The 10000-nt window shown below is 40.6% G+C and overlaps 2 protein-coding genes and 1 long non-coding RNA gene across 3 annotated transcripts in view; 1 reads left to right on the forward strand and 2 right to left on the reverse strand.

The window, feature by feature from the left end:
- Nucleotides 1-4868, reverse strand: part of asgr1a (asialoglycoprotein receptor 1a) — a 6501-nt gene extending 1633 nt beyond the window's left edge. The window contains exons 1-6 of the mRNA XM_061030741.1: nucleotides 4761-4868; nucleotides 3027-3092; nucleotides 2813-2920; nucleotides 1224-1322; nucleotides 457-522; nucleotides 1-8 (exon numbers count right to left, since the gene is read on the reverse strand). The exon at nucleotides 1-8 is cut by the window's left edge and continues 85 nt beyond it. Coding sequence (XP_060886724.1) covers nucleotides 1-8; nucleotides 457-522; nucleotides 1224-1322; nucleotides 2813-2920; nucleotides 3027-3075 — 330 coding nt within the window. The 5' untranslated portion in view covers nucleotides 3076-3092; nucleotides 4761-4868. The remainder of the gene's footprint in view (nucleotides 9-456; nucleotides 523-1223; nucleotides 1323-2812; nucleotides 2921-3026; nucleotides 3093-4760) is intronic.
- The window catches only part of LOC132958131 (uncharacterized), a 20915-nt gene continuing 13615 nt past the window's right edge, over nucleotides 2701-10000 (forward strand). Inside the window, exon 1 of the long non-coding RNA XR_009666727.1 lies at nucleotides 2701-2734. This is a non-coding gene — a long non-coding RNA (uncharacterized LOC132958131). The remainder of the gene's footprint in view (nucleotides 2735-10000) is intronic.
- LOC132958122 (cytochrome b5 domain-containing protein 1) lies at nucleotides 7256-9383 on the reverse strand. Its single transcript, XM_061030745.1, has 4 exons — nucleotides 9078-9383; nucleotides 8434-8510; nucleotides 8118-8336; nucleotides 7256-7725 (listed from the first exon to the last, which is right to left on the reverse strand). Exons 1-4 carry the CDS (start codon nucleotides 9196-9198, stop codon nucleotides 7495-7497), a joined length of 648 nt encoding a protein of 215 aa, XP_060886728.1. The 5' UTR covers nucleotides 9199-9383; the 3' UTR covers nucleotides 7256-7494.

Raw genomic sequence — 10000 nt, forward strand, 5'->3', positions numbered from 1 at the left:
CTCGGACACTAAACAAAGACACACAAACACACTGAATTGGTCGTCGTTGTCTGGGAAAAGTGGGACTGACTACCCAGGTTTTTTTTCCTTCTCTAAATGATCGCTGTCATATAAAGGAAAAGGCCAAAAAAATTAGTATGATTTTTAACTCTCTCCTAACAGTTAACATTAAAGAAAAACCGTTAAATTCCTTTTAGATGCTTGATATTAATTGAAATGTCAAAAGGTGCATTTGATAAATTCCAATCCTTTCAATTCAATCCTTTAAAATGTGTTTGATAAAAGAAGAATTGAAGGAGAACATTTTGACACTTAATTTGAATTCTTTTCATGGCTCATTAGTGTGGTGTGGTGGTTATAGTAATATCTCAGGGTTGACTGAGGCTTTATTGTTATTAGCATTAGCAGTACAGTTTAAAGAGCACACTGACTCATCTGTCTTAATTAGTTGCAGACCTGAGTTCAGCTGGCCTTTGTTGTTCTCCACAGCAAACCGAATCCTTTCCACTTCTTTCGCTCTTTCTAAAATAAATAACAAGAAAATAAAGTAAAATAAAAGTTAGCAACTCAAGTAAGTGGTGTGGTCACACATTTTTTTATGTAAACCTTCAGGACTGAGTAATGAAGCAAACAGCTTAAGTAAAAAAAATTTGAAAACAGCAGTTCCTCCAGTGTCCACTAGAGTCTGTCTCCTGCAGTGAGTCAGTCCCCATAGAGCTCCATGTTAAAATGTCTAACTTTACAGCTGCAGTTCCTCCAGTGTCCACTAGAGTCTGTCTCCTGCAGTGAGTCAGTCCCCATAGAGCTCTATGTTAAAATGTCCAACTTTACATCAGAATTAAACATGTTCACAATCTGGTACAAATCCCTTTGGGTCTCTTTTTAAACTCTCTATTATAACAACCCTTCTATATGCTTAAATTATTTTAAGGTTTCTTTAATCTAAATAAAATGGGTTTGCTACCATTACAAATGTAATCTAGTTATGTGGAAAACATTGTTGTACACTTACTTATGAGCCAGCTAATGGATTAGCATAGCAGAGGCATAAGATAAGACACGAGCTCTGTCTCAAATTGGGGATAAGAAGATTTAAGGGTCAGTGATTGAAGGGGGGTAAGACTCAGGCAAATTTATCTAGGCTCGTGTACAGGCTTCAAAAAGTGATCAAAGTAAATATATGTGAGTGCTTGTGTATGTCTGTGTGTTATTGTGATTGTTACCTTGAGCTTGCTGCAGGGAGGTGTTCAGTGATTTGATGACATCACTGAGGTTTGAAACACTCTTCTCTACGGACGACAGATGATTGGACGTCTTTGTGTCTGATCACAAACACAGACATAAACAGCACTACAATAACTACAGTGTTTAACAAAACATGTTATAAAAGACAAAGTGTATGATCAGGATCACAGCCCTAAAACTGAAACAAAATAATACAAATTGATATTAGAGACTGTACTTTAAGATTAAGATTTAAGATTAACTTTATTGTCCCAGTGGGAAATTTGTCTTGGACTTCACAGAGCTCTGATGCAGTAACAAAAAATAACAAAATACATTCATTTGTCGGTAAAACATGTCAGTTAAATAATCATAAAATGCCATACAAGTGAATTACTAAAACCAAGTAATAGTTATGAAAAGTGATAACAGTGCAGGTACATCTACACATCTTCACACACACACTCACACCACCTCATACATGCACACACACATTACAGCTTAGGTACTGTTGAGGGCTTTGATGGACAAGGGAACAAAGGTATTTCTGAAACGGTTGTTCCTCCCTCGGGGTAACCTGTATCGTCGGCCTGAGGGGAGGAGCTGGTACTCAGGGTGAAGAACATGAGATGGGTCTGAGATTATTTTTTGTGCCTGTCTGATTATGGTTTGTTGAAAGATGTCTTGGAGGCTGGGGTGTTGATGAACTCCCATGATTTTCATGGCTGTCTTTGTGAGTCTGTTGATTTGGGCCTTTGACTGAACGGTCACATTTCCAAACCATGCAGAGATACCATATCGTAGGAGGCTCTCTACTACTGCATGGTAGAAGAGAAGCTGCACTTCCCGGGACACACCAAAGGTCCTGAGTCTTCTCAGAAAGTGTAGCCTCTGCTGCACTCTGGAGCAGACAGCTTCCACCTGGGCCTTCCACTCTAGGTATTGACATTCTAAAGGTAGGCTTGTTAGCTTAAATCCATTATATACTGCCTGTATAAATGCTAGATAGGCTAAGCTACTACCATGTGTAGGTTGTATATTCAACTAATTTAAAGCATGCTGAAATAAGGGAAGGCTGTGAATTCAGAAATGGCAAATTATAGCTAATTTAAGCTAGCTGGGGACCATGTTTTAGCTTTTTTTGTAGTTCTAATATGGCAAAATAACTTAACGTGGTAAATCTGATTCTGAATAAATTTGAAGGATCTGTTTTTGACGTATGTGTGATTAAAATGTGCATTCAAGCGTAACATCATAAATACTTTTTTTACACTGCAAATGATCAAGTATTAACCTTAGAATGTAATACACTACTTTTAGTAGACTTAGAAACTGCAACTCCTATCATGCCTCAGGGTGACAAATGACAGCTGGCAGTTAAAGAAATACAGATAACTTTAAGGAGTTTAATTTCTGAAAATAAGAGTACAGAGAACTGATGGTCCCCACAAGTATCAAAAACCTGAATGTGTGTGTGTGCGTGCGTGCGTGCGTGCGTGCGTGCGTGCGTGTGTGTGTGTGCGCGTGCGTGCGTGTGTGTGTGCGTGTGTGTGTGTGCGTGTGTGTGTGTGTGTGTGCGTGTGCTCACTGCTGACTCCCAGGACAATGATGAGAATGAAGATGACTGTAGCCGTCAGAGCAGGAAACAACCAGCGTTTGATGAAGGAAACAACTGAGAGAGGGACAGGAAGACCATCTGACAGACAGGGAGGCAAACAGTTGTTAAGGTGCAGTAAAATATTCATCCCTGTCAGACAGACAGACTGACAGAAAGATTGACCGCCGGACAGAGAGACAGATACCTTTGATCCAGAGGGCGTTCGTGTCTTGCTCACGATGATAGTCAGGCATTATGCCAAACTTTCTTCCTAAACAGTCACCAAAGTGACAGCAGAAGATATCATGTTAATATGACTTAAAATAGCTGGATTGTCCTCAAAAGGTCAGTACTTATGATAGAAACGATATACCCATCACTACATACTCCCACGGGTCCTTTACAATGGGATGTATGTACAACAATGCATCCACTAGAGGGCGCAGCTTCACACTGGTCTTTCTTTAGCTGTTGGCTGTACTGCTCCACACTGCCCCCAAGATTTCTGGTGGTATTGCAACGTTTTGTGTGTATCCATGAGCTTCCAGAAAATATGCAGAAATATGGACCAAAGGAACACAGAGCACATATAGCAGGCTCATTCTTTGTTTTCACTTACGTATGTGACTGGTTTCTGTAGATCTTAGTGTCCAACGCAAGGAAGTGCATTTCTTTACAGATGGAGAGAGACCTGATAAAAGCTACCTAAAGCCAAGGGCAGAGGCTTTTTTCTATTTTAGCAAAATGATAAAGATGATGATTGTATTAAATATCAAACTGACTTAAAACTAGACAAAGAAGTTCTTAATAATCATACTAAATCCCTTAATACTCAAGATTGGCATCTGATTTGAAGGAAATAGCCTGTTAGCTAGTTAGCTGCCTTTAAGGTAAGCTAGCACTGTCATAGTCTCTCCGAAATCCACTGCAAAGTTCAACTTTTGTACGTACTTGAGGCACATTCTATAAAATACTACAGAGAGGAGAAGTTTTGCAGACACATCAGATATCACGGAGACTCCCATAGGAATGGACTTCTGGTTGACTTTCCTCCGTACATATGTATGTGGAAACGAGGCGCCCGTCTGTATCTATAAGTGTATCAAACGTAGAGCGGAAATAAGCCTAAAATAATTCACAATGTGTGCATAAATGGACTCCTGCTTGTGGGATTATCAATCTGTTATTTTAATGAAAAATAGTTCCCCCATCCATCCAAAAATGTCGGCAAAGTTTCATTCCCAAAACATTTTTGAACAATTTCGAGTGTGCAGAATTTTGCCTGCGATTTTTTAATAATTGAAAACAAGACATTACGCAATATCGGGTGTCTTTGACTTCTATTTTTGTTGCCGTGGTATCAAACAAGTATTGATAACATTTGATGTTTACTAGAATCATATCAAAGTTTAAATAAAGAAAAATATATATATAACCCTACTCCAGATCAACCTCATGGGGAGCAGAAAACAAACTCCCATCACACGGACACTCCTCGATTTACAGATGTAGGAAGTTTATTTTGACCCTTAAAATACCGATTTGTCATGGATTTGCCATTCATGTGTGGAAAGAAACTTGTTATGTTAAGCATGTTAGCACAACGGTGAAATTATATTTGTCATTAATCTAAGAGGTATATTTACCAGAAGGTTCACTGAGTTGCTGAACTGAAACTTCCAATCACATCACAGGACATTTGTCAAAACATGCAGCAGTGTTTGTCCTTTAAGTGTTCAGAAAATATATGAGTCAACTCAAACTGCAGAGGAAGATCCTGTGACATGATTGAAAGGTTCAGAGCTGCTACAGAAGAGATCCTGAGATTGTTGTGGCCAAAAACAAACATTAGACAGCTTCTGGATATATAATCGCAACTCTTCCATGCATAATCAAAAGCAAACATTTGTTGAAATAGTTTGGAGAACAAGTGACTGACCTTGTTATTGTCTCAGTAGAATCAGCTCAGGAGGTCAGAAATGTTTGTCTGAGTCAAACTCCTGTGGAAACCAGAAACACTTTGGTTTCTTCCTCCTCCCATCACTTGGTGACGGTTTAAAATCTGTCAACTCATCATTTCTGACATGATTCCGGATCCAACATTTCATCACATTTCCTAAATGTTCTGCTCTAAATGTTCTCTCTGGTTTACAGTGAATCACCACAACATCCACTCACACCACTTCCCTTTAATTCTGACACAATAATCAGAATTTCTGGAAGAGAAAACGGTTTTCGGTTGAAACTTCCTCAAATTAATCCGTGTTTATGGGAAGGTCCAAGAACAGGCAGATTTAATCTTTAACAAAAAAAACATCATGGGAAATGTACTTGAGCTTGTATCGTTTTTTTCTCAAAGTGCTTTTACACTTCAGGTCACACCCATCCATTCACACACTGATGGTAGAGGCCGCTGAGTAAAGAGTCCATCAGTATTAACTCATCCATTCATACACATTCACACACTGATGGTAGAGGCCGCTGAGTAAAGAGTCCATCAGTATTAACTCATTCATTCATACACATTCACACACTGATGGTAGAGGCTGCTGAGTGAAGAGTCCATCAGTATTAACTCATTCATTCATACACATTCACACACTGGTGGTAGAGGCCGCTGAGTAAAGAGTCCATCAGTATTAACTCATCCATTCATACACATTCATACACACTGATGGTAGAGGCTGCTGTGTAAAGAGTCCATCAGTATTAACTCATCCATTCATACACATTCACACACTGATGGTAGAGGCCGCTGAGTAAAGAGTCCATCAGTATTAACTCATCCATTCATACACATTCACACACTGATGGTAGAGGCCGCTGAGTAAAGAGTCCATCAGTATTAACTCATCCATTCATACACATTCACACGCTGACGGTAGAGGCCGCTGAGTAAAGAGTCCATCAGTATTAACTCATCCATTCATACACATTCACACGCTGACGGTAGAGGCCGCTGAGTAAAGAGTCCGTCAGTATTAACTCATCCATTCACACACATTCACACGCTGACGGTAGAGGCCGCTGAGTAAAGAGTCCGTCAGTATTAACTCATCCATTCACACACATTCACACACTGATGGTAGAGGCCGCTGTGTAAATAGTCCATCAGTATTAACTCATCCATTCATACACATTCACACACTGATGGTAGAGGCTGCTGAGTAAAGAGTCCATCAGTATTAACTCATCCATTCACACACTGATGGTAGAGGCTGCTGTGTAAAGAGTCCATCAGTATTAACTCATCCATTCATACACATTCACACACTGATGGTAGAGGCTGCTGAGTAAAGAGTCCATCAGTATTAACTCATCCATTCACACACTGATGGTAGAGGCCGCTGAGTAAAGAGTCCATCAGTATTAACTCATCCATTCATACACATTCACACACTGATGGTAGAGGCCGCTGAGTAAAGAGTCCATCAGTATTAACTCATCCATTCATACACATTCACACACTGATGGTAGAGGCCGCTGTGTAAAGAGTCCATCAGTATTAACTCATCCATTCATACACATTCACACACTGATGGTAGAGGCCGCTGAGTAAAGAGTCCATCAGTATTAACTCATCCATTCATACACATTCACACACTGATGGTAGAGGCCGCTGAGTAAAGAGTCCATCAGTATTAACTCATCCATTCATACACATTCACACACTGATGGTAGAGGCCGCTGTGTAAAGAGTCCATCAGTATTAACTCATCCATTCACACATATTCACACACTGATGGTAGAGGCTGCTGAGTAAAGAGTCCATCAGTATTAACTCATCCATTCATACACATTCACACACTGATGGTAGAGGCCGCTGTGTAAAGAGTCCATCAGTATTAACTCATCCATTCACACACATTCACAAACTGATGGTAGAGGCTGCTGAGTAAAGAGTCCATCAGTATTAACTCATCCATTCACACACATTCACACACTGATGGTAGAGGCCGCTGAGTAAAGAGTCCATCAGTATTAACTCATCCATTCACACACATTCACAAACTGATGGTAGAGGCCGCTGAGTAAAGAGTCCATCAGTATTAACTCATCCATTCACACACATTCACACACTGATGGTAGAGGCTGCTGAGTAAAGAGTCCATCAGTATTAACTCATCCATTCATACACATTCACACACTGATGGTAGAGGCTGCTGAGTAAAGAGTCCATCAGTATTAACTCATCCATTCATACACATTCACAAACTGATGGTAGAGGCCGCTGTGTAAAGAGTCCATCAGTATTAACTCATCCATTCATACACATTCACACACTGATGGTAGAGGCCGCTGTGTAAAGAGTCCGTCAGTATTAACTCATCCATTCACACACTGATGGTAGAGGCTGCTTTCAGGAATGTATGTGTGAAAACAGCTTTAGAGTTATCAGGTTACACAATCATCTCTCCATCAGCAACAGATCGATCAGTTCAACAAATCAACTTTAACATGAAGACGTGTTGATGTGGGGTTCAATAACACTTTAACTGCTTTAACATCATCAATGTGAATAACGTCCGTCTTAAATGTCAAACTCAACAGACTTTCAGTAATTTGATTTCCTCATGAGCATTCTGGTTGTAACGCCCACACACGTAGCTGTAGAGTTTTTAAAGATTTTCTTTAATCCTTGGTGTGTCGGTCGTGGTCGATGAGCTCCGAGCTCAGCCCTCGGTCAGGTCGTCGTTGAAGTGCAGCAGGATGGCGGGGGTGAAGAGGTCTCGGTCCAGTCTCAGCTGCTCGAGCTCCCGGTCTTCGTCGAGGACGTTGTTCTCGCCGAGCGTCAGGCTCATGTCCAGGACGCCTCCGTTGTGTTTCCAGGTGTAGCTGCGGGCGTGGGAGTTGTAGCGCAGGTAACGCCGGAGGATCTCATCCAGAGTCTCCTCTGAACACACCTGAGGAACAGAGCAGGAATCACTCCGGAACCGATGTCTGATTCACTCTCAATGGAAGTCACCAAATGATACATCTCTGTTATTTTAATGAGCCATCATATGAAAAAGTGCTGAAGCTTTAAAAAAAAACAGACAGGTGTGTAGGAGAGGAATGAATCCTTCAAATATTTCAGGTCATTAATTTAAAACAAGAAATTACATTTAGTTCCTATGACTTCTACTTTTGTTGCCATGGCGTCAAACAGGTATCGTCATTGTTTGATGTTTACCTGAATCATATCAAAGTTTATTTAAATAATGTTTACATTTCTGAAGGGATGTGAATCTGAGCTCATGGTCAGTGGGCGGAGCTACAGTTTCTGGTTTTATTGAGCTGTGATTGGACAGCTCACCTGCAGTCTCTGCTCCTGTGATGTCAGCGTGTTGACGACACGTATCCACCTGGTTTTGGTCGATAGCAGTCCCACCTCGTAGCGCCCGTCCTTCCACCAGGGGGGGCCCTTGACACTGGCCCAGTCTGAGCGAGGGCCGGCTGGGGGGGTGTGCACAAAGCGCCCCCTGGGGGTGTAGTACCGCTCACAGTTAGTCACTGGATCTATGTATCTCAGGATCTGAGGGCAGAGGACAGAGGACATGCGGGTAAACCAGGAGTTGAGCTGAAAGCTGCTCACTGATTGGTTAGCTGGCTTAGGTTACGTCAGCACTTACGTCTTTGGTTTCAGGGTCGAACCAGGAGCTGATGTCCTTACCGGCACATTGCATGATGGGTAACAGGAGGTCGTCTCCTGCAGAGAAACACATTGAAGGAGCCATTGTGTGTTATAATGTGTAACTGACCCCTAGTGGTTAAAATGGGTACTGCAGTCTACATTCTAAACATAGTTGCCATGTGGTGGACACTGAAGCTTCAGTGTTTATCAAGCTCTGCATCGGTCTGTAAACCTTTCTGCGTTCTAACCGCGTTGTACAAAGGTAAGGTGTGATCGTTTATGTTCATGACGCAGCCGGTTGTCTACGTGTACCTCATCGCTCCACACTCGTGTTAAACATTAAACTTCTTCTACTATAAGTTACAGCGCCTGCAACTTTAATCAAAGTGTGGTTTTTATTTTTCTCCCTGATTGATATAAAACCATGAATGAAACAGTTTAATCAATGATTCATGGAGAAAACCGGATTCATCCAAAATGAAAACAAACGAGTAACACATCAAAATTAAAAAAAAAAAATTGTAAATAAAAAAGGGAGGAAAAGGGATATCTTTGCATTGTCATTGTCAGAGGATTTAAATTGTTGAATGGATGGAGAAAATCGTGATAAAATCTGCACTAAAGGATGTGTGTGATGCCGACCTTTGTGTTGCTCCATCAGCGGGGTCAGGTCACACACTCTGCCCAGAAACGACACCCACAGGTCGGCCGCGGTGTTGTGAGCGGAGACCTCGGAGGGAGTGAAGTACTTCGGCCTGTCCATCCTCCACAGCCCGCTAACTCATCTCTAAATACACCGGGGAAAACAAACGTCTTTAAACACCGGGTTACCACTCTGTTACCACCGGGTAATTCTGCTCCGTTTCTCACTGCGCTGTTTACACGTTACCATGGCAACACGCGACGAGGCCAGCTGACGTGGTAAACAATTTGGATAAAGTTCGAATAAAACGTGAATTAGGTTTTCTATATTTATTTGTAGCAGTTGTACCTCGAGCTTATAACTTTGTTCCTGTCATTGAATCCTGATGTACTTAACATTTTGTAAATAAAATAAAAAAATAAAACGTGAATTATGTATTAATTGATTTAACTTCCCGTGTATAGGCTACTTGTTATGTAATAGATAATAATGTATAATAGATGTTATATAAATGTGCTCATGCGACTTTTATTACTTGTGATGAATATAAGTGACATGTTTATATTTATTTTTATTTCATATGGACAAGATGAAGCTCGTATGTGTACAGGCCATGGAGCAGGTTTGGTTTGCATGCTGCTCTTAAAGCAAGAGCAAATAATATATATGATATGATATATTATGAGAATATTTAAAGGCTCATCTCATAATGACGCCTGTCCACAATAAAGACAAGGTACTCAGTAAAAGCCTGGGCAATTTTAGTAGTAAGTAATAAAAAACAATAATATAAGTGTTGGATTTTTAATTTTATTTTTAATTTATCGTTCAGCAAATGGCCCAAAAAAGACTTTCTAGAGATCTAAGAAGCACCAGAATAAAGTATTTATTAAAATAAAGAATATTTAAATGTTTATTTGGG

The sequence above is a fragment of the Labrus mixtus genome, chromosome 23 (genome assembly GCF_963584025.1).
Source record: "Labrus mixtus chromosome 23, fLabMix1.1, whole genome shotgun sequence".
NCBI classification, from domain to species: Eukaryota; Metazoa; Chordata; class Actinopteri; order Labriformes; family Labridae; genus Labrus; species Labrus mixtus.

What these genes read in the sequence shown, in the direction of transcription:
- LOC132958122 (XM_061030745.1), bottom strand. Translation starts at nt 9,198, where the DNA reads ATGGACAGGCCGAAGTACTTCACTCCCTCCGAGGTCTCCGCTCACAAC. An exon ending in GCTGATGGAGCAACACAAAG is followed by an intron (nt 8,511 to 9,077) that starts GTCGGCATCACA and finishes GTTTCTCTGCAG; the next exon opens with GAGACGACCTCCTGTTACCC. An exon ending in TCGACCCTGAAACCAAAGAC is followed by an intron (nt 8,337 to 8,433) that starts GTAAGTGCTGAC and finishes CTCTGCCCTCAG; the next exon opens with ATCCTGAGATACATAGATCC.